Below are 23,356 nucleotides of genomic sequence, written 5' to 3' on the forward strand. Positions count from 1 at the left end.
ATTTAATGAGATGTATAAAGGCGAGACAAAGCAGAGAAGATGTATTACTTGAGCAAGCAACTGGTCCAAGGACAGCTAACACTCCTTGCAGCACTGAGAATCTTCTACTTTGCATTATAAAACAGTATCACTAAGATTATGATTCTAGGTGTAGCTGAAATACATTTGAAGTTTTTTTTTTTTGTGTGCAAATAATTAAAGAACACAATTCAAGGGGCAGGGTATAGCTCAGTGGTAAAGCATGTGCTTAGTGTGCATGAGGTCCTGGGTTCAATCTCCAATATCTCCATTAAACTAACTAAATAAATACATACCTAATTACCTCCCCCACAAAAACAAAAGAACACAATTCAGGTGAGAGGAAATTACTTGTATCACCCAACAGTCATCTAATTATGCAGCTGTGCCTTGCTTTGTAATAAACCTTTACTGAACTAGATCCAGGGAAAACAGAATGGTGTTGAGTCCACGAAAGGATACCAATCAGTTCAATTAAAATTTGGCTATAAAAACACCATTTTCATAACTAACTGCATACTTGGCTGCATTACCATTGTTTAATAGGCTAATATTTAAGAGGTGCCAGACCACACTATCTTAAAATAAAGGTGTGCTCTTAAGCTGATTGAACCATTCATTCTGGCACATTCTCTCCATCAGTAGGTTTCATAGGGAAAAAAACCACAAATAATTCAGCCCCAAGAGTCAAGAGTGCCAAAGTTAAGAAATCTTGGTCTGCATTGTTCTTTATTGCCATAGATGTTGCTCCTGTCTCTTCATTCTTTTCTCCCTTCTGCCATCCAGCACTGGTCAACTGCGTACGAGATTAGTATTTTCTCACTTTAAACTCATTTCCTTAAGCAAAAGGACGTGGTCAAGATTAATAACCCTAGTTAGCAGATTTCTGCAGCATGTCAGAAGTGATGAGGCCACAGGGAAGAGGAAATCAACTTTAGCCTCCTCCTACCTCCTCCTTAACCTGCCTCAGGCACAACACTGACAGACCAAGGTCTGGCCTCCCGTTCTTGATATTTCAAGTCACCGAGGGTTGGGATTGCCAAGTTTTTCCAATAAAATACAACCAGGATCTAAACTCTCTCCTGGAGTAAAGAGACAGATGCAAATCCCCCACCCTTGACCCCAACTTAAGGCACTACTGGGAGCCACGTGTGGTTTTCCCAGACCTGCAGCCTCTAATTATCTGTAGCACCTGCAGAGGCTGCCAATAAATGGAAGAGGCAGTGGCCAGGGCAAGAATCATCCACCACCAGACCTATGGAAAATACAATCGAAGAACATGTGGATGGGAAGGGCATGCGGGGAAAAAAAAAAAAAAAAGAAACCTGGTAACTCTTAGAAGAGCTCCTGCTTGATCCTATGTGACAGCAGGTGCTTCAAAGGCTCTGCAAGCACTAAATCAGAATGTCTCTTCTTTCATAGACACAACCAATTCTTGATTATAAGGGATACTTGAGGAGCACAAGAGAGAGATCTGGTGAGCAAGAGTTCCACCCTCCCTGTCCCCAACAAAAAGGGCTCTGGCCATCTGCATCATACATGGGAACATAAAATCAAATTTTATCTGCAAAAACTGCTCTGCATGAATGGATAAACAAAATGTGTTACATCCCTACAATGGAATATTACTGGGCCATGAAAAGGACTGAAGTATTAATATAGTTGGTACAATGGAGATAAACTTTGAAAACAGTATGCAAAATAAAAGAAGCCAGACACAACAGCCACATATCATCTCACCTGAATATACTAGATATTCAGAAAAGACAAATCTCAGGAGACAAAGTAGATTAGTGGGGTTACAAGTGAGTAGTGAGTGCAGATGGGCACCAGGGATGTTTTTGAGGTGACAGAAATGTTCTAAAACTGGGTTGTGATGATTGTACTATAAATTTACTAAAAAAAAACAAACACTGAATAAGTACACTTAAAACAGGTTAATTTTATGGTGTGTAAATTATACTTTAACAATGCTCTCATATTAATATGTATAAATATATAAAATGGGTGCTGCAGATTAAAAAGTTGAGCAGAATCACTGCTCTCCAAACCCCTTATTTTTACAAATTCGCAAACTGAGACGTTGAAGTTAGAGCACTATTACCAGCACAGTTAAGACTAAAGGGAAATGAAATTCTCCAGAGTTCAACTCTGAGATCTTAAGCCCCTCTCTCTCACTTGGAAGTGTCCTTCACAATCTAAACTGTAAATATTTAACTTAATTTGCATAGACAAACAGCCCAAGATTCTCAGGAGCTCTAGCCAAAACAAAGGGTAAACATCTTAATGAAAATATGTTGACGATCTGTAACAGTCTCCGGGAGCACACTCACGACAGGGCAATGCACGATGTGTAAGATCCTACAGGTCTGAAAGGCACTTTTGTTTCGAGAGTAAACCCAAGAGTCTCACGGGCCCAAACTGCCCACGAGCTTCTTACACCGCGTTTCTGAAAACCAGCGGAGCAGCGTGTAGCGCCCGAGACCGGCAAAGAACCGAGGTCACTTAAGATCTGCTCCCGGCACCCCTCTGGGAGCGGACCGAGAACTACGGTACGCTCGGAGGCTAAGGGCCAGAGCCAGGCATGTTGTTTCACTCAGCTGCTGTTTATTTCAGATAAAGACAACGGTGAGACGGAGCAAGCTATCAAGGCGTGTAAACACGGAGAAAGGGCCAGGCGGGGACCCCCGCCGCGAGTCGGGGCTGGGTCTGCGGCGAGCGGCGGAGACCACGCGTTTCCCGCAAGTGGGCAGGCGGCGCACCGGGTGCCTGTAGACGCGTCTCCACCGCTCGCCCAGCTGCCCTCGCGCTGTCCCGTCCTCTCCCTAAGGATCTGGGGCGCAGGGAGGCCGCCGCCCCCAGCGCGGGCCCGCGCCGCCCCCCACCCTCGGGGCCTCGAGCGCGGCGAGCACGCCGGAAGGCGCCGCGGCCGCGCAGGTCGGGAGGGGTAGCGGCTCCGGGAAGCGGGCCATCACACATACCTGAGGCCGCCTCAGGCTCGGGTCCGGCGGGCCCGGGATAACGGCGCCTCCGCGGCGAACACGCCTTGAGTCCCCATTCGGGGCTGTTTACTCCCAACGCTCGCGAGACTGCACCATCGGGGCGGGGAGACCGACAGCCGGGGCAGTCCCCCAGGCGCCGGCCGTGCGTGCCCTGCGTGCGCGCTCTGGACGCCGAGGGCCGCCGGGCCGGTAAGGCGAACGAATGTCTCGCGACATTTGGGGGGGCGGGAGCGCGAGCGCAGGGGCGTGGCCAGCTCGCAGGGACCCATTTGGAGACCCGGGAAAGAACCGTTGCAGGATTCCCACGTGGGATGTGCTGGGCTTCAAGGCCCGGGGCCCTGGGGACCTGCACCAACCCCCCCCAAAGCGGCCACGTCGGGCCTGTCCTAGGGAGGACGACCCTGGCGGACTCCAGTGCTCTCTTCGGGCCTTTAGGTGTCTGGGTCGAGAGCGAGATTTGGGCGACACTCCCTCTGCAAACCTCTACCCTTTTTACCTGCTTTACCGGTGCGGCAGCTGGGAAGCGGACGGGTGAAGTGCTTTCTCAGGGCCAGAGGATTCAGAGTCCTCACCTGTCTGACTCCCACTCTGACAGGCGAGACTCCTACCCCAAGTTTGGTCTCTTCCACTCCTAACCCCTCCCGGCCTTGCCTGCACCACAGACACCGAGCATCTTACCCCTTTGAAGAAAGGATCAATGTGTTACACTCTCTGCAAAGTGTGCCTCCCCAAAAATGTCTGGGTGATTGAGATACTAGGGTCACGGGCTGTTTTCTGTCTTAATGTTGAGCTGGTCCACACTTGACACTGGGCACAACTGGGGGACTGAAAGCATGTTTTAATTAATGCCAGTGAAAAATGATGATCTATGCAGTCAGATAAAACTACTTGTATCTTGAGTGAACTTTGCTCTGCACCATAATTCTGCATGGCCCCAGTGTGACAATAAACCACAACACTGCATCTTTCCTTTAACATTAGCCAAAACTGATTTAATATAGCAGATAGAGACTCACCTACTAGCTTTGGGATCTTAAGCAAGTTGTACCTCAGTTCTTTGTACCTCACTTTCCTCATCCAAAAAAGATACTAATACCGACCTCATAGGATGAGGGTTAAATGAAACATATACATACAGAGATTGACACACACATATTCAGTAAATGGTGGTGGTTGTACTAGGCCAACCCACACCTGGTTAAGTTCTTGTCCCCCGTTCTGAGATGGCATCAGTGTTAAGGAACTTTCAGACAATTCTTGACTCCTTTGCATTTGTAAATCCTCAAAATTAAGCACTCCCTGCTGCCACCACATAAGGCACTTGATCTTAAATGTAAGTGTGTTGTTTTAATTCAGGGTCAATTGGTCTTGGCCAGGATTCTCTTAATAGCCCTTTAAGTCACTATGCCATTGAATACACAGCCAGACTGTTAGGAACAGAGGTAGGCTAGCGAACTGCAAACATCCTTGTCATGTGATAGTGAAGTCCAATGCTGGGGAAAAGGAGACTGCTGCCAGCTTCTGAGACCCCCTATAAACTGCAAGGGGGCTGAAGTGTGATGGAGAGGTGGCTTGGAAATCTACCAAGAAAAGGCTGGGAGCTCCAGGATCCTGGTCCAATGGTTTTCCCCCACCCCAGGCTCTAATAACTTTCGAAACTCACGCTTCACGTGTATAATAAAGCATGCACGATTCCATGGGAAGATAAATCTTTATTCAAACTAAGTGCGAAAGAGTCACAACCTGAGCCAATACTGAGTCAGAGACACAGAGAGACTGGTTTTGGAGGGTGCACATGTCAAGCATGATGACCCCAGTTAACCCTCTGGTTCCCAAATGTGACAAGATTTTAAGCAATTGAGGTTAAAACAAAACAAAACAAAAAAAGACTCCTCAAAAGAGCTGTCTCAACTGGCTGTCTCCCTTTTTCTTCCCAATCTTTCTTGAACCCACTACCTTTCATCCCCATCACTCAAGGAAAATAGGTCAGGACAATTGGTCAGCAACCCCCATCTAGCCAAGGTCAGTGACCAAAGTTAGCCTTCCTCTTACTCAACCTATCAGGACAATGAGAGCAACAAGTCAACTTGGTAGTTTCAAAAGATTCATCAGACACTTGGTTATGCACAATCTTCTTAACTCAATCACCCGCTTTTAATGAACTACTATCACAGGTGTTCTGAGATTAAATTAATTTTCTGTAATTTTAAAATAATTATTTCTAAAGGAAAAAAATGTATCTTCCCAAAACAACCGGTTTACAAACATATGGAGCAAAACCTCTTCCAAAGGAAGCAGAAGCAACTGCTTTTATTGTTAAATTTTTAGGTCACAGGTTGTTTCAAAGGTTCTTATTTCCCACATTCTAAATAAGAAACCCCATCTACAGTGGTCCAATGAGCTGAGAAAGATAAAACCAAAGGAAGAGTCTTGGTTTTGATCTTTTACTGACTTGCACCAATCAGTATATTTACATACGTCCTGCCAAGAAGAGAATTTTAAAACTGACATGGTTTACTGAGTCTCATCATAGAACAATGATTCAACATCTAATCTATAAATATAAGACACTGCTGTACCACATAACACCGTAGATACAAAAATGGTATTTTTACATAAAGTTGCTGCTTCTTATTACACATCAAAGTTCAGGTCATAGTGGCACGAAGTCTAATTTTCTCTAGTATTAATGACCATAAATTAATTGTTGGGTGGGGGGAAATGCCAAATACAACAAAATAAAAGCTTCCAAGCTAACTCCATCAAAACCTTCAGTTCTACCGGGTATCACTAGTGTGTAAATTTCCACACCTAAAGTTCTTCTTCTTATGTGATGAAAGCCTGATTTGTAAATGGAAGAAGAGATTCTGAATTTAACCGCTGATCTTGAGTCCAAGTCAGATCGGGAAACAGAGATCTGAAAATACTAAGTCATATCTGGAAGTATCAATGTCACTGACGAAACTGTGGGTGTAACATAAAAAGCATGCTTAGGCCTACTTGTAATGGAATATTATCTCAGGAGAAAAGATTCCATAAAAGTACTGATTTCAATTTACTTATTTTTGCATCAATGTCATAATATTAAACTCTGAATTTTAAATTTGCACACATTGTCACATTCGTATAGTGATTTACAATTCTCAAAGCACTAAGTATGTAGTTGGTCCTCAAAAAATGTTTGGCTTTATAGGACCTGAACCAAAAACATTTCACAACAGGTTTCAGGGCTCACCCACATTTGTGGTGGATTGTGCATCGTCATCTTCATACCAATAAAAGTATTCACTATAATGCATCAATCCATTACACAAACCAAAAATGAGCTTCTAATGTATTTCATCAGATACAATACATCATATCACACCATAATTTGTCCATATTTTAACTACTATTCCATGAATACTTGTTTACACCAATGCTACTGATATGGAAGAATATCACATAGAAAAGTATTTGGAAACCAGATATAACACACTCTAAAGGGCTAAATTTCAGTTATAAAATGGGTCATAGGCTGAGAAATCACTACTTCTCCATAATTATAAATCAGGAGACAACTGAGGGTCAACCATCACCTGTCCAAATCTAGGAATGAATGAATTCCATAAGAGGTTAAAAAAAAAAGACGCAAGTAAAATTATAGATGGCAAATCTACAGCACAAAATTGGATAGCCTTGTTTAATATGATAAGGAGTAATCTAGAATTTGAATACCCCCTTAAGGTTTCGCATTAAGCCATCTTAACAAGAAATATTTTTTAAAGTAACTCACCCCAAAAGTTGCCCAGGTGCACACAACATATACACATATATGTTCACTAATGAAATATCAGTTGAAGAGCAGCATTTCCATACACAGACAGCCAAACAACTAGAGCTATACAATATAATACACACTGATTTCTACAACTAGACCAGAAGCCTTACCTAGAAAATAATGCATTTAAATAGTCTTTCCTGATGAACATTTGAAAACCAATACTATAATTCACCTACTGAAATAGATAATTTCCCTTAGGAAACAACATCTGAAGTTATAAAAGCTGACAAGTCACATTATATTTCAGTATCAGACTGCTGTTTAGCTCCTAGAACAACATAAACTACACAACTTTTGAACGGTTTAGGGGAAAAAAGCATCAAAATTTAGGTTTTCTTGACCAGTGCTTGTGCCTTGGTGGTGATTTATTCTGTGCCATCCATGTGGCCCTTGAGGTTTTTCACAGCATTCTTAAAAGCATTATGTATGCTTTGCAAATGATGAGTCAACAGTATGCTAAACGATCAGGAATAAAAGCAAATGTGGATGATAAATGTGTTCTTCCAAACGTCAGAATACTGCAGGTTCTCAAGAGTTGGCAAAACTTCCCAACCATCGTCCAGCTTCAGGCTTTGCAGGACAAGGCCTCCTTACGTAAAGAACGATTGAGAATGTTTGCTCCCCACACCCAGAGCCATTCAGGCATATACTGTGCAAAAAGAAACTAAAATGAAAGAGAAAAAGGTTAGAAGGTTAGAACCCAAAGCCACTGACAACGAAACACACAGATCAGCAATGATTTAAACCAACAGAGATCACCCACCAATCATATTAAATACGAAAAATGAAACCACACCCTTTGTCTAATGAGGCTGGACAGACCTACACACAGCAATACAATTCCATCTTTATTTAACATGATTATGAGCAGCAGGTCATGTGGTTAAGAATTACCAAATTATCCCAGAAATAAAAGGCAGGTGAAACAGAAAAATGCATACATGGTTAGTATTGTGTGAGAAAAATGGGGTTTGAGGGGCAGGATGGAGCTAAGTTAAACAAAAGAACTGAGTCAAAAACACCACGACCCTGGGAGAGTGTCCTGAGCTGTGATGAGGAAAGCTTGGGGATGCAGGGGGGATGTCCCGCTGATGGTGCTCTGCTGCAGGCCAGGTCACCCCAGGGGACATACAGCAACGTCCAGAACATTATAAGAGGTCACAACTGGGATGGTGGTGTTACTGGCATCTAGAGCGCAGAGGTCAAGGATGCTGCAGAACATCCCAGAGTGCATAGGACGGCCCCACAACGAGAAACGACCCCACTTCTACGCCAATAGTGGCCAGGAGGAGAAACCCTGCGCAAAACTGACAGGTCTGTCCAAGACTGAGCGAACTAAGTTAACACCCTGGACATTAAGGAAGGGAAAGGGACAGGCCCCCAGCAAGGGATGAAATGCTAGCCTTGAACAGAAGTGTAGGAACACAGGTCAGCCCACATTCTCCTTAAGAAACAGATCTGGGTTACTCTGCAATTCCAGGAACCACAGTGGACACGGAGGGGGTCCCAATACCATGAACTGTGGGGTAAGGGTCCTGGACCCACCACTGTTCCCAGGTTCCACAGAAGGCCCAGCTTAGCCACCATGGAGACAGGAGTCCCATATTTGCCCTGGAGCCGTGAATAACTTTCTGTAAAAATAACTAAGATCTCTTTGGACCTCTTTTTAAAGGGCCAGGATTTCGTGGAAAAAATACCCAAATACTCCTCCTTAGAATCACTGTCCTAAAAGCAAAAGGCTCTAAATCCAAGGAGATAAGACAAGTCAGCATACGGACCCTGAGGAAGACCCCTGACACAGGCTAGATAATCGGGTCCCCCTCAAAGGGATTTTTTTTCAGTATTTATTGAGTGGAGAAGGAATCAGCATCTAGAAATCTGTTTGCTTTTCATTTCCACTCCTGGGCACTGTCTCCTGCACAGGGACCAGCATCAGTGTGTGCTGCCCGTGTTCCAAGGTCCAGCAGGGGAAGGATGGATGAATACGCCATCCCCCGCTCGTCCCAGTGGGGCGGCAGCACCCTGGGCAGCAGGGTGGGAAGAGCTAACAGGAGAGGAGAGACCTGCATCCTCTGGGTGTGGATGGACCCATCACAGGGGCAGAGCCAACGGCCTGTTAAGATAAGGAATGCCAAGTCTGCGGGCTCTGGGAACTGCAGGAAAGCCAGAGAGGGAGAGGAGGGCTGGGTTTCAGGCTCCACAAGGCTTTGGGTATCCTCAGGGGTCCCCCCTAGTGTGTCCAGCCTGCTCCTCCTCCGCACCAGAACCCCGACAGTGACTAATGGGAGGCCTCCCAGGGACCCGGTTCAAAGGGAGGTGGGGGTGGAAATCCACAGTGAGTGTTGACGCCCAGCTTGTTGGAAATGTGCAGAGCAACCAAAATACAGATGCCACACACTTCCCAGAGACTGACCAGGTGGGACTGAAAAAGGTAAGAAGTAAATAGGAATGGAGAAGACCCTAAGAACACGAGCTGCATCCTTAAATGGGAGTATCCAAAGACATAACCAAAGCTGCTGTCAAAGTGTGTCGTTAGAGGTCCCCTTCCCAGCCAGCATGGGAGACGCACCGCGAAGAAGGGCTCTACCCTCCAGCACAGCCAGGGGCCTGCCTCCCTGGGACCCCCAACCCACATCTCAGTACGCAGCCCCCAGGCTTTCCCATTCCCACCCAGCCCTACCTCTGCCCTGAATGCCTCTTTTCTTCTTTTTTTTCTTTTCCTTTTCCAATAGCAAAACACATGCAGAGTATATGTGAATGAGTACATCAGAAGTAGGTAGGAATTCAAAACAGACTGGGAGCCAGTCCAGAGAGCTCAGGCCCCCACTCTGCCCCAGCCCACCCAGCAATGGGCACCAGTCCTATGTGCATGAGCCAGATTTTCTAGTCAATTTTTAATTTTTTTTGTTAAGTTTTTTCAATCAAACACAAGCATGTTTCTGGTCTTTATGTCAAGTATCACGAATGGAAAGCTTCAACGGAAAGGCTCTTTTAGGGTCAACTTGTGTGTTCCAAAGCCAACGATGTAATACTGCCCAATGCCACTTGGAAAATGAGGAGAAACACTCCCAAATCACTATTGGTAACTAGTTAACAATTCAAGTAAATACATTTGACTTCTTTGAGCTGTTTTTTAAGCCCAAATCATTTTTTCCCTATCTTGGTTGCAAATCATTATTAAGACATATTAAGACAACTAGTTTAAAACATACAAGACGCAACTGCTGAATTATACGAATGGTTACTGACTGAGCAAGAGTCGTGGCTGTGTGTCAGTTCTGACACCGACCAGCCTTAGCCCTACTGCTGCGCAGACATCTGGAAGGAAACGGGGTCGGGGAAGGAAGCCTGAGGCCAGGGGTGAGGGGTGAGGAACGTGCTTCCCAACCTTCGTGCAAGCTCACAAAAAAATTACCTCTTCTCACCCAAACTTAGCAATGATTGCTGAATACACTCCATTCTCAGTATGACATTGTGAAGACACGGGAGAGGCCATCTTTGGGGCTTCAGGAAGGATGACCCACAGGTAAGAGAGCCAAGTGAAAAGGCACACGGACCGATGTCACCACCAACTCTCAGCCCATCACTCACTGGGGGCTCCCCTGCGTCTCCCTGTCCCTCCTCCTCCAGTATGACTGCGAACCTCCTCACCCCCAGCTCAGCTCGCCCTGACCAGACCCCCATTTCACGGGCCAGCAGACAGGGTCCTTCTGCTTCCAAGTGCACTGGCGGCTCCCCCTCTGGCTCATGGCTTTCTACCTGTTTCCAAGTCCACATCCCACCCCCCCTCCACTGGGCTCACCAGCCCACCCCCACTCCCGGGAACCACGCCTTCTTTCTCCGGTCTTTAAGCTGTCCTTCCCCAGGTGCCCCTTTCCTCCAGCATGTACTTACAAGCAAGTTGCTGCTAACTTCAACAGATAACTAACAAATCAAACCCCTTCCTGGGACCCACTGCATCTCTCCCACCAAGCGCGCAGCCTGATTTCTCGAGCATGCGCCCATCTTCCCCACACTCACCTACTCGCTGTAACCTGGTTGCTTCCTAAAACGTCGCCAAAACTGCTTTCATCAAGGTCACCAAAGATTTTCAAGACTCTAAACCCAAAGACGTGTGCTGGTCCTTATGTGACAGGACAGCTGATATCACGTGACACTGACCATCCTCCCCTCAAAGCCATCACTGCCCGCAGCGTCCACGGTCCACTCTCCTCTCTGACCTCCCTCCGGCTGCCCCTTTTCCAGGCCTTCTTCCCGGTCCCCTGGAATGCTCCCTGCAACGCTGACCAGGCTGTCCTCCCCTACACCCTCTTCGGGTGCTGTCCCCACTCTGCGGCTCACCCTCCAGCCAGACACCGGTGACCCTTGAGGCTCTGACTCCCATCCAAGCCCCCGACCTGTGCAGCTGCCAATGCCACTCTTCTTAAATCTTACCTAGAACCTTAAATCCAGGTGTAAAACTCTCATGGTTTCTCCCCAGACCTGCCCTCTTCCTCTCGTGTTCCTGAGTAAATAGTGCCCCTAGTTTCTGAAGCCAAAACCTGAGACTATGTGTCGTGTCTTCCTTTCCTTCCACCCTTCACACTCGGTCTATCACCACATCTTGTCAAGAAACAGTCTACCATTCTTATTTAATTCACAACATATTAAAGGTACTAACGGGCCTCAACAGCACAAGACAAAACCTGAGGGGTAAGTCTGGCAAAGCAAGCTTTACACCATACGTGTCACAGGCTAAAGACAGAGAGAGGACTGAAATCCTGGCAGAAGTCAGATCCCTGCAACCCGTGCAAACTGCATCTGGAAGGAATGACAATGACAAAGGCAAATGGCAAAAGTCACCAGGGAAACCTGCTACGGACAAAACTGTGACTGATGAACCAGCCTCTGCTGTAAAACTGATATGGCTGAAAATAACTGAGTGAAATACAAACCAAAAAAAGGGGACAGTTTTAACAACTTTATATAGCAAACTGCTCTAGGAATTAAATTCTGTTTAACAGAATTTCTTGGCAGAAAAAAATACATTCTCAACAAAAGTTCATCAATGTGAATGAAGTTTGATTGTTATTAAACTGTTGGTGTTTTATAAACAGTCAAAGTATCTACACATCCAAAACCAACCCTCATTACACCTTCCTTTCAAAGAGAACATCATGGTCAGTGGCTTCTAAAACTACATTTTTAGAAACTACGTCTCTGCTTTTCTCTAATAATTAAGGACCTAAAAATAACCAATTAAGTAAAACTGCTTCATATTAAAGAAATGTTTAGCTAAAAAATGTGGTAAAAGTGAACTCTATTGTGATTTACATATCTACTTATTTGATACTGGTAAATCTAATAACTTTTAGGCAAAGAGCCCCCAAAATATTTGGTATTTAAGAAAACTCTATGTCTTAAAGAAAAAAACAATTCTGAATTGGAAAACATCTACTTACTAACCAGGTAAAGAAACACAAGTCTATTATAATAAACCATTATTCTCTTAACTGAGAATCAAAATTTCAAATATTTAACAAATTTACTCTTTAAAATACTAAAGATCCAAATCTTTGTCATGCCTGAACAACTTAAAAAAAAATTCTACGCTTCTTGAACAAATGAATCCAAGAATACACTGAAATACCATCTTGGATAAAATGAAGACCTATTTTATGGTTTTAGGTTTGGGGATCATACTGCTGATTTAGACACCCCCTCAAGCATGACTGGAATCTTTTTTACTTTGAAATTTCCGTATAAATACTTAGTATTTTTATACTGCTCCTGTCTACTTACATTAAAGCAGCAGATTTCATCTTCTAGATGAAAAGTTCATCTTTAATGAAAAGTTCATATAGATTGAACTTTTGAATGTTCTTAATATGTAATTCCACAAAGAGAATTTAGTGACTGAACCAGAATCATCAGGATTCAAGAACCAGAATTTACAGTCCTCATCTTTCAGCATGAGGCTCCAATCAAATTCCCCTGTATCGTTTAGAAAGCTTTAGGATGCATTAACCTAATCTCAAGAACTGAGCGCATACTGTTACCTGGATAGAATGGGACCAGTATCCTGTGGTCCTTTTTGAAATGCCAAGCGTAGAAACAGCATGATGTGCATACACTTTTGGTGAAGGCACCAACCATGGGCACTTGTGCAGAAAGCTGCCGGGTGTGGCCACGTTGCTAGCCACGCAGAATGGGATTAGACTCTGTACAAAGATTCCTTTAGAGGCATATTCATACTGCAAGGCTCTGCTGAAGTGGTCTAAATAAGCCTGTTAAAACAGGAGGGGAAAAGACTTAATTCTTGGGGAACTCAGAAGAGATTCAGAAGAAAAAAGACTTATTGCCATTTCAAGAGAAAATACAGCATAACATGAGCTGCTGACCAAGAGCTCAACAAACTGGACCAAACCACTGAGGTAAACGTTCTCCTACCTCACGATTTCACTTTCCAATCAGTAATACATCACCTTCGATGCAGAAAACGCAGCCAGCTGGGGGGTTGGTTTGCAGCAGGAGCCAGACGAGATGGTGACGATGGCTCCCTTCTTCCTCTCCACCATCCCCGGTAGCACTATGTGGACCATCAAACTGGCTGCGGCGATGTTCACGTTTATGATGTCCCAGAGCGTGTCCTCAGAGACCTGAGTGAAATACTGAGGGTAGGGGTAAAACACGCCCACGTTATTCACCAGGATGCCAATATCTCTGTCTCTCAAGGCTTCTCGAATCAGGTCGTAGATCTCGCGGCCGCTGCTGAAGTCGGCGACGATAACATCGGTTTCCACCTTGTAGGTGTCAGCTATGTCTCTAGCGACTGTCTGCAATTTCTCTTGGTTCCGACTAATCAGGATGATACTGAGACCGCGGCTGGCTAACTCTTCCGCGTAGGCTCTTCCAATCCCATCTGTTGCGCCTACAGGACAAGCCAGGAAAAGTAAGCAAACTCATTTCACGGTGTGACCTTTAACATGGACTTTAAAAACCCCATTTCCAGGTTTAATCAGAGAAGGATTCACACTAGGAACAACCTGAGGTCTGTAGCTGATCAGTCCAGCACAAGGCCCAAACCATAATAAGGACTGACACAGGCTAGTCAAATGCTCTCCCAAACACCCTGCCGGGTAGAGGAAGAACTGTTTTACATTCACCATGTCAACTGTGAGACACGGTGGGAAACTATTTTCCAACTTATACCTGGCTTGAATGAGTGCCAGGAGGTACTTTCCTGGGAAACAATGATACACTGAAATGAAATTTAAGGGAAGCATTTCTGAAAGTGGTAACAGTTTATAAGGACACTTTCAAAACACAGAGCAAAAAGGAAAAGCAAGGGGTAGGAAGGTGGGGCTGGAGCAGGACTGACAGCAGGACGAGGCAGAATAAAAGGACAAAAATCACAGGAAAATTCTCCCAAGACAAGGGTGGTGAGAAACACAAACATAATCATCATGGAGGAAGTTTTATTTTTTTATCCCATGAAAACATTACATTAAATGGAGTAACTCCTTGAATGATGCATCCAACTTAAACCACAACTCTAACAGGAAAGATTTATTTCATTGCTAAATCAGGCAAGAATGGACATCTCACTTCTTACCGCTCACGACTGCCCATCTTCCATACTGCTTGATCAGATCTGCTCTGCTCACCAGGCGAGGGATGAAGTGCAGTCTGATCAGGCTGTAGAAGTCGCAGACGACGGTGATGCTTTTTCTGGCCGTGTACCAGGCTCCAACCAGGGCGAGAGCTTCCATGTAGCAGTTACAAGACCTGGCAATTTCCCTATACAAGAGGTAGAAGCTGTCAACGGCAGCCATGGCAACCTGCAGGTGGGGGCAGGAGAGAGGTGGTCTCTGCTTAAGAAGTTAAAGGAACATGCACAGTTCCAGCGAAGAAAGACATCAGAGGACATCAGCACTTATTATTGTGCATTCAAGTAACAGTAACTGTTCAAAGGCATGGAGTCCAGGGACCCAGTCAATTTTATGATTTCATTACTTCACACCTGTAGCTCAGAAAGTACTTTTTTTCAAAGAGATTAGTCAACGTAACTATCAAGAGTTACCAAATTGCTACCGAAATTCAGCCACTGTGCTAAATGCAGAGGATACAGAGAGAAACACAATACGCTCCGTGCCCTAGAAACCCTCCAGTCCAGCGTAACGGCAGGCACAGACTTTCTAATTCACATAATAGCTGAGAGGCACATTTATTTCTTTTATTTATTTATTCAAAAACTGGCAAACACAGAGGGCCCACTGTCCATGTTGAGACAACATAAAGGAAATAGAGGTAATATTAAGACAAGGCCTTGGACTCAAAGAGCTTACTGTCCATTTGCGACAAAACTAAGACCTAATAAACTTTAACATAAATTAAACATAAATGATACTAAGTGTAAGTAATATTCATGAATGTATATTTAAAAAGAGATGCTCCTCAAACTTCAAGAAATGATTTTCTCAAATGACAGTGGGGGGAGCACTCCTTCGTCTTGCTAGCATCATTTGCACACCATTCTCTCTGCCTGGCCCCTTACATCTGAGGAACGAAAAGCCCAATACAATTCTTACAAGTATCCACAGAGCAAGCAGCACCAGGCATCCCATGATGTTCCATGCACCATGACAGATGCTAAGGATTCAAAGAAGAATTAAATAACTGTTACCTAGGGGAAGAGACAGACATTTCACAGAACAATTTTAAATGCCGTATGAACTGGTATATGTGAGCCTGGCATCAGAGATGACCCTGAAGAGGTAGAGAAAAGCCGGGCAAGACCAAGGCTGATGAACTTCACCCCAGCCTAGACCTGGGGAGCCACTGAGGCCGGATCCAACTGTGTGTGCTATCTGTGAGGGACAAGGGGCCAAAAGCTCACAGTGGACTACAATTAAATGACAGGGAGCTCAGATGTATATGGACACAAGGATACAGCATTTAGTAAATAAAACAGATTTAAGCCAAAGAAACATTTAAAAACTTCTGGAAGTGGCCCCTCTCATAGAAATTGCATTAGGACAGAAAAAAAAAAAATCCTGAAACTAAGAAAATCCCCAACAACATCAGCAAAAATTGGCATAAGCTTAAGGAAGAATAAGTGAAGTCCCTCCCACTCCACTGCAATGCAATTTGAGCTCAACCAAGTTGTGCAGAGTGAAAAGTAAACAGGAGAAAACAAATTCACCACCAGAATGGAACACACTGTGAGAAAGACCCTACACTGTGTCCGCAGGCACAGAAAATAATAAAAACTCTGAAACAGAAGTATGTATGTATCAACTATGTGTGTGGAGGAGATACATGAATGTGTAGTCCAAATTACAAACCAACAAAACACACAAAAGAAATATGACAGAAAACCGAAGAAACAGGTAGTAAGATTCCTAAATGCCCCACAATAAGGATGTAATCCCTCAAACAGCAAGTTTTATGTTCCAACCACAATTCTAATTAAGCTGATGCAGCAATAAATTAAAGAAATGTTTTTCTCAAATAACAATACAGAAGGTAACTCAAGGAGTCATCTTATTTCCGGTAAGTAAAGTGCTGTACACTTTGCAATTCTGTTCATAGAAACTTACCTCCTACAAAAAGAATGCCAAAACTGGTCATGAAAAGAAAGTATTACACACTTTATTAGGTACACAAACCAAATACTTAATAATATAAAAATGACATGTTCCTTTTGGGTAACTCTTCTTCATGGACCACACTGGATGAGACTTCTTAAAATACGAACTATCAAGATCAACGCGGTTTGGGCTGAAAATGCTTTTCTTTTCCTGATCAATCAACCACACTAGGGCAGTGTACTCTGGGAGCTGCTCTAAATCCTTTGAAATACGTTCAAAGTTAGGAGCATCCACCTCAAATCCATTTACTTCTTTTCTGCCGTGCACACATGCCTCTCAAAGTTTCCGGACGTCAGTGATGAGGTAGTGGCGTGTCAACCCTTCAAAGGGTTCCCTGCTCAGCCACCTCCACACACAGCCGAGTCCCTGTGGAGGCAGGTGCTGGCCCGAGAAGCCCCGACAGGCACCGCATCAGGGCGGTCACATCACTGCAGGCCCCGAATAGTGCTAACTGCAAGATTCCCAGAGAAACTACGAAAACATTAGCTTCTTACAAGAAAGAACAGAAAAAGTGAGATTCCATGTTCAACCACCCTGAGTTGGGAGTTCCTGAAATAACTTTTTATAGGTGGACATGTGCCTTTTGTCATAATTAATCAAATACTAGGCCATGAGGAATGTGAATGCAAAAAATAACACCTGTATGCACTAGTACTTTTCTAACAAAATATAATAAAATTAGAAGTAACAAAACTATGACTCCAAAAAACTAGATACTTGGAATAATAAATCTATTCTTCAAAAGAACAGGTGGGTGTATATTCAAGATGTTAAAATACTGTCTTCAGTGAAAACCTGAATCCTGCACATCAAGGTCTAATGGACTACAGCCAAAGAAAACCGTGTGGGAAAATGAGCTCCAGGCGACGTGGGGGAAGGAGGTCGGGGGCCTCAGGCATCACCTCACCCCAGGGGAAGGCTGTGTCGAGGGGACACTGACCCCCTGCAAATACCACTTTTTTGCAAGAATCTAAGCATCTGTGAAGGAAAAACCTTCAGCAAAAGATGCTGGACCAGGAAGGCGTTTCCCGACTTCCCTGCTCCCACCTCTAACCATCCGCCTCCCTCTGCCTGGCTCTCTGCCAGCTCCGAGTCTGCAGGAATTCGCTACTCTGTCTTCTCTTAAGGCCAATCTGTGAAAACCCAACACGAAACAAATGCCTCTCCTCTGCCTCCTAGTTCAGCTGGGAAAATTTTAGATAAAACTAAGACTAGAGTTTTTAAAAGTTAAGAAAACACAAAAATCCGTATGCCGAGATTCCCTGCACGGGAAGCAAAGCATTTCCTGTCTTGGATGGAGGGAGGTACCTTGCACCTGTCTGGGGAAAGGCTCGGCTTGGAGGTGCCCCCTTTCCTGCACCTTTTTTAAGGAACATTTCATCAAATGGGACACAGCCCACTCAGAGGGCTGGGATGGAGATGGCGCTCCACACAGACCCCTGAAAGCCCAGAAGAGGCTGGGCCCCAACGGGACAGACACCCTTCTCCCCACCTCTCCCCAGGGTCCCCCTGGGCTTTCTCTGCCTCATCCTTCCCTCTCTGCCAACCACTGCCCTGTGCTCCAGCTGTGGAGCCCTAGAACTTCCGCACGGTGGCAGATGGCCCAGCTGAGCACCTGGGTACAGGGCTGGCAGAGACGCTGGAAGGAGAGGTGGAGGTACTTGGTAATTAGAGCAGTAGGTTCATCCTTGGCAAAAAAAAGGTACCACTCTGGTGAGCGATGCTGACAATGTGGGTGGTTCTGCGTGTGTGGAAGCAGGCGGTATATCTCTGTACCTTCCCATCAATTTCATTATCAACCTAAACTGCTCCAAAAACAGTCTTAAAATAAAAACCTTTGAGATAACATCACAACTATAAAAGCATCATGGGAAAATTATGGTCAAAACCCCAAGAAGCAAAGTCACCTCTTCAAAGCACAGCTGCTCTGTCTGTAACATTATCCTGACCTATGGTTTAGCTGACTCAACTTTGCAGTGAAAAGGGCGATCAGATCTCATATAAAAACCTTCAGGAATCAAGAGGTCTGAGAGCAGTGTCTCGGCTGAAACAGACATCACCAGGCTACCCCAATGAATGACACGTGGTGGGGGATGGTACAAGAACATCAGACAGATTGGCCAAAATGTTTTCAAAGAAAATTAAGCAAGTATGATGGGAAAAAGGCAATCAAGGCACCACCAAAAAAAGGTAATGGGGTTGGTAAATAATGTCCCTCCGATTCATGTCCACATTCTGATCCTCAAACCCCATAAATATGTCACCCTATGTAGCAAGGGGACTTTGCGGATTAAGGATCTTGAGATGGGGAGATCATCCTGGATTATCCAGGTGGGTCCAGTGTGACCACACGTGTCCTTATCAGAAGGGTCAGAGTCAGAGGAGACGTGAGTAAGAAGCAGAGGTTGGAGAGAGTGCCAGTGAGATTTAAAGACCACAGGCTGCTGGATCTGGAGATGCACAGATGGGGTCACAGGTCAAGGAACGCAGTACCTCCAAAATCTGGCAAAGGCCAGGAAATGGATTCTCCCCAGAGCTTCCAGAGGTGACACAGCCTTGCTGACACCTTGACTTTTGCCCGGGGGGCTGACTTCAGGCTTCTGACCTCTGGAACTGCAAGAGAACAGCTGTGTCTTGTCTTAAGCCACTGAATCTGCGGCAATTTGTTACAGCAGTCACAGAAAATTAAGATGTACAGACAGTCAGTCTAGTTTTCAGGACAGTGAAGAGACAAGTTGCAAATCCTACAACTCCCCTTCAACCAGAACCTTCAAGTGTCTTCAAGAACCAGAAAGTATCTTCAGCGATTCCTCTGATCTTCGATTAGCCGAGGTGGTCCTCGCCATCCTCATCCACACCTGGCACTGCCTGGCTTTTCAGTAAAGATTCCAGGGTCAGGGACTTTCTTTTCATTAACTTTATTTTCATAAATCTTACTTCTTTCACACAGAGCCTGGACCTGCCTTGCTCTCAGCATTCAAATCCCATCTGTCCCTGCAAGACCAGCACAAATCCCATCCCTCCTCCCCAGCTCTGTCCCAGCACTGACAAGCAATGACTGCACACACCTGGCCCCGGCCCCTCTCCCCTCCTGCCCAGGTCACCTGCACCCATCCGCATGAGCTCCCCTCTGCCTCTCCGGGCCATGCTGCCCTTCTGGCACTGCTCTGCCTTCTATTCAAGTGTCTACTCTATCTCTATCTTGTTCCCCAAATAGGCCCCTTGAGGGCAGAAAATCTAAGACTAATGTGTCTGTACTTTAAGAAAATTGAGAAATATACACAAAAGTTTTAACGCCTATTATGCACAGTTCAAAGAATAGACAAAATGCCCACAGAGCCACCCGACTTCACAAAAGCAACATCTCAGAAGCCCCGATGCTTCTTCCCTGATCACGGCCACTTCCACCACCCGGTGGGTATCCACACTCCTGAATTCTGATGTCATCATTCCCTGGTCTTTTTTTTTTTTTTTAAACAGTTGTACTATTACCCCAGCATGGATTCTGAAATAATAACATTCCATTTGGCCTGAATGTGCCCTTTACATAAAGGAATCACACCGTGTGTACCCTTTGGTGACTTGTTCCTTTCACTCTGCATTGTGTTCCAGACTCATCCATGCATCCGGAGCTATACATTTGCACTGCTGCTCGATCTCATGGTACAAACACACCACGATTCATATATCCACCCTACTGCTGATGGGCCTTCAGGTTTTTCTTGCTGGTTTTTACTTTATAATTATGAACAGTGCTGCCATGACCACTCTCGGGCACGTCTCCTGGGCAATGGTACCAGTTTCTCAAAGGGCCAGGCCTAAGGGTCAAACTGCTGGGCCACAGGACATCCATAGTTTCAACCAGATGCTGCCCAAGCTGCTGAACCAACTTACATGCCCACCAGCAGTGAGTGTGAGCTCACACTGGCAACATCCAACAGTTCACCTGCTGCCAAAGCCTCGCTGGGAAACTGGGTCTCATCCTGGTTGTCATTTACATTTCCTGACTACTAATACGGCTGGCTGGCTCTCTTGATGTTTATGTGCTGTTTGTGTTTTCTCATCTATGAAGTGCCTGTTCCAAGTGCCTGTTTCTCGCTTTCGACCTTACTGCTACTGTGTCATCTTCTCCTTCGTTCAGAGTTATAAAAATTCTTTCTATATTCCCTTCATAGCACTTTTGATGAACTGAATGTCCTCATTTAAAAAAAATTTTTTTTAATTGAAGTACAGTCAGTTACAATGTGTCAATTTCTGGTGTACAGCACAATGTCCCAGTCATGCATATGCATACATATTGAATGTCCTCACTCTAATGAAGTCAAATTTATTCATTTTTTTCTGCATGGTTTGTGCTTGTAATGTTTTATTTCAGAAATTCCATTGCAACCCCAGGCCATAAAGATATTTTCCCATATTATTTTCTAAATTTCTTTTTTTCACAGTTTTGCTTTTCTGATGATTTAAGTCTTTAATCCACCCACAGCCTTATGATGCTGTGAAGCTCGGATTGCATTCATCTTCATTATTCCTCCTCAGCACCTGGCATGGTGCTGGGTAAACAATATTTATTTAATAAATAGAAGCAAATAATGCATTGTGTTCAAAGCTCAAATTTCACTCTTGGGGAGAAAAAACTTGAGAACCTTCTCAAACTCCCTATCAGCGCTTTGATAAAGTTATTATTGGTGTATCATGACTTCTTGGAATCTCCTTACTTTCCTTTGCCAATTTTTAGTATCCCACTAACCTGAACTGATAGGGTGCTGCATGGAGACAGTAGAACATGGGAGTTCTTGTCCAAGATCCAATACCCATCAGTTTCAGGTCTCCACATGTGCGGTGGGAATTAAAATAACACCACCACTCACTACTAGGTATAGACCTAAGATAACTGAAAACTTAGGCTCACACAAAAACCTGTACAGCTATGTTCACAGAAACAACCCAAATGTCCAACAACAGATGAAGGGATGAACAAAATGTGGTCTTTCCACATAATGGAATATTATGCAGCAAGAAAAAGAATGAAGTACAGGTACAAGCTACTTCCCGGAAAACCTTGAGAACAGTGCACTGACTGAGAGAAGCCGGACACAAAAAGTCACGTATCATACTATTCCACTTATATGAAATGTCCAGAAAAGGCAAAGAAACAGAGACAGAAAGTAGATTAGGGCTGCCATGGGACAGGGGAGTGGGAAATGGGGAGTGACTGCTAATGGGGTGGGACTTCTTTTGGAGATGATGGGAATGTTCTAGAATTAAATAGTACCTGGTGAATACGCTGCTATGAGCAGTACACTTTTAAATGGATAAAATGGTGAATTTTATCTCAGTTTTAAAAATCTACTTTAAAAATACCAATTTGTTGAACTCTATGCCCCTGGAATATTACTGTCACGATTACAACCACAGACTCTGAAAACAGACTTCCTGGATTCGAATCCAGGCTCCCAGGGGAAGAGCTGTGTGTGTCCTGGGTGAAGGTGAAGTTACTTCACTTCCTTGAGCTCTTCTTACATCACTGGTAAACATGACAATAATAGTTCCTGCCTTAGATTATAATGAGAATTAAATCAGATCATAGTATAAAGCACTCAGAACAGAGCCTAGAACGTAAGTGCTCAATAAACCTTAGCTATTAGCCGCTATAATTCAGTATTCAACGTTAACGACTGGCTATCTGTAGAGCTCCGGGTTAAAACTGAGAGCTGGCTTTCTGCAAAAGCTAAGTGCTTTATTCCTATCAGCTCATTTGTTCTCCCACCAACCTTAAGAGGTACAGCTTTTGAGTTGTGTTTGTTTGTTTGTTCGTTCTTGGGAGAGAGATAATTAGGTTACCTTCCCCCCATGGAGGTACAGTTTTAATCATATCCAGTTTACAGATGGGGAAACTGAGGCTTCCCCAGGTAAAGCGACAAACCCAGGACTCTGCAGCTATTAAGTGGAAGGTGGGAATTCAGACTGAGGTCTGTCATAGTCCACAGCCCTGGCTGGTGACCCCCAATGTGTGACCCCGAGGCGGGCATTCTGCTAGCATGAACACCCAGAAAGCTGCTGTGTTTGGCTTCGCTGGGCTGTGTCTGTGCTACATGTTCCTTCAGAAAAGCGACAGCCTCACTGGTCTCCAGAACCCCTCCCCTCCATCACCTGGCATGGCCCAACAAACGACCGCCGCTGGGGAACTCGTGGTGCCCTTTCTTCTAGAGCTCCCTTATTCTGAATTACTTGTAATTAGAACAAAGACGACAACAACAAATCCCACTCGTACCAAGTCCTTTGCAGACGAGAATAAAGCACACAAAGGGGTCATTTTCAGAGCCTCGTGGGGAGCACCAGGGCAGGTCTGGGAAAGAGGGGCCCCGCGCTCGGGGTGGGTGGGGTCCCAGGTCCGCTGGGTCCTGGGGGGGGCCCAGAAGAGGGGGTTCTCTGGGGGTGCAACGCCGAGGTGGAGTTGGGGAAGGGGCGCTATTGGGGGACAGATCTGGAAGGAGGGGTGCCTGGGGCGGGGATCCGAGGGAAGAGAGACGAAGGGGCACGGGGTGTCCCGGCGCGGAGGGCACCGATCCCGGGGGGCGTGGTGGGGCACAGAGGGAGGGTCCAGGCCGAAGCCCGGCGGGCGCCGAAGAGGACCAGGAGGGCCTAGGGCCCGGAGCTAGGCGTGGGGAGCGCGGTACCTGCAGAGGCGGCGCAGTCTCGGAGCCGGTCCCGCCAAAGACGCGCGGCCGCCGCCCCCGTCACCACCGCAGCAGCTGCCGAGTACCGCGCCCCCACGTGACCCGCGCATGCGCGGGGGGCGGGGCCGTTGCGGGTTCCGCCCCCGGCGTCCCGACAAGCTGGCCCACTAGAGTGCGCGTGCGCTGCGGTTGCCGTGGCGA

The 23,356-nt window shown here is 45.3% G+C and overlaps 2 protein-coding genes across 10 annotated transcripts in view; both read right to left on the reverse strand.

The window, feature by feature from the left end:
- MBTPS1 (membrane bound transcription factor peptidase, site 1) overlaps positions 1–3,160 on the reverse strand; it is a 47,229-nt gene extending 44,069 nt beyond the window's left edge. For 5 of the 8 annotated variants that reach the window (XM_032486865.1, XM_032486870.1, XM_032486868.1 and 2 more), the window contains exon 1: positions 3,000–3,160. The gene's annotated coding sequence lies outside the window, so the exon portion shown is untranslated. The remainder of the gene's footprint in view (positions 1–2,999) is intronic. The other 3 variants (XM_032486872.1, XM_032486873.1, XM_032486871.1) reach the window with 2 other exon arrangements.
- A 1,552-nt stretch (positions 3,161–4,712) lies between these two features.
- On the reverse strand, positions 4,713–23,257 carry HSDL1 (hydroxysteroid dehydrogenase like 1). 2 transcript variants are annotated; one of them, XM_032486875.1, is made up of 5 exons: positions 23,156–23,257; positions 14,438–14,663; positions 13,308–13,753; positions 12,882–13,109; positions 4,713–7,507 (listed from the first exon to the last, which is right to left on the reverse strand). In XM_032486875.1, the coding sequence occupies exons 2-5, from the start codon at positions 14,655–14,657 to the stop codon at positions 7,409–7,411; spliced, it is 993 nt and encodes a 330-aa protein (XP_032342766.1). In that variant the 5' UTR covers positions 14,658–14,663; positions 23,156–23,257; the 3' UTR covers positions 4,713–7,408. The 2 variants fall into 2 exon arrangements, with proteins under 2 accessions (XP_032342766.1, XP_032342767.1); XM_032486876.1 differs by having other exon boundaries at positions 14,438–14,622; positions 23,156–23,244.
- Positions 23,258–23,356: the final 99 nt, after the last annotated feature.

The sequence above is a fragment of the Camelus ferus genome, chromosome 9, assembly GCF_009834535.1.
Source record: "Camelus ferus isolate YT-003-E chromosome 9, BCGSAC_Cfer_1.0, whole genome shotgun sequence".
Lineage (NCBI taxonomy): Eukaryota > Metazoa > Chordata > Mammalia > Artiodactyla > Camelidae > Camelus > Camelus ferus.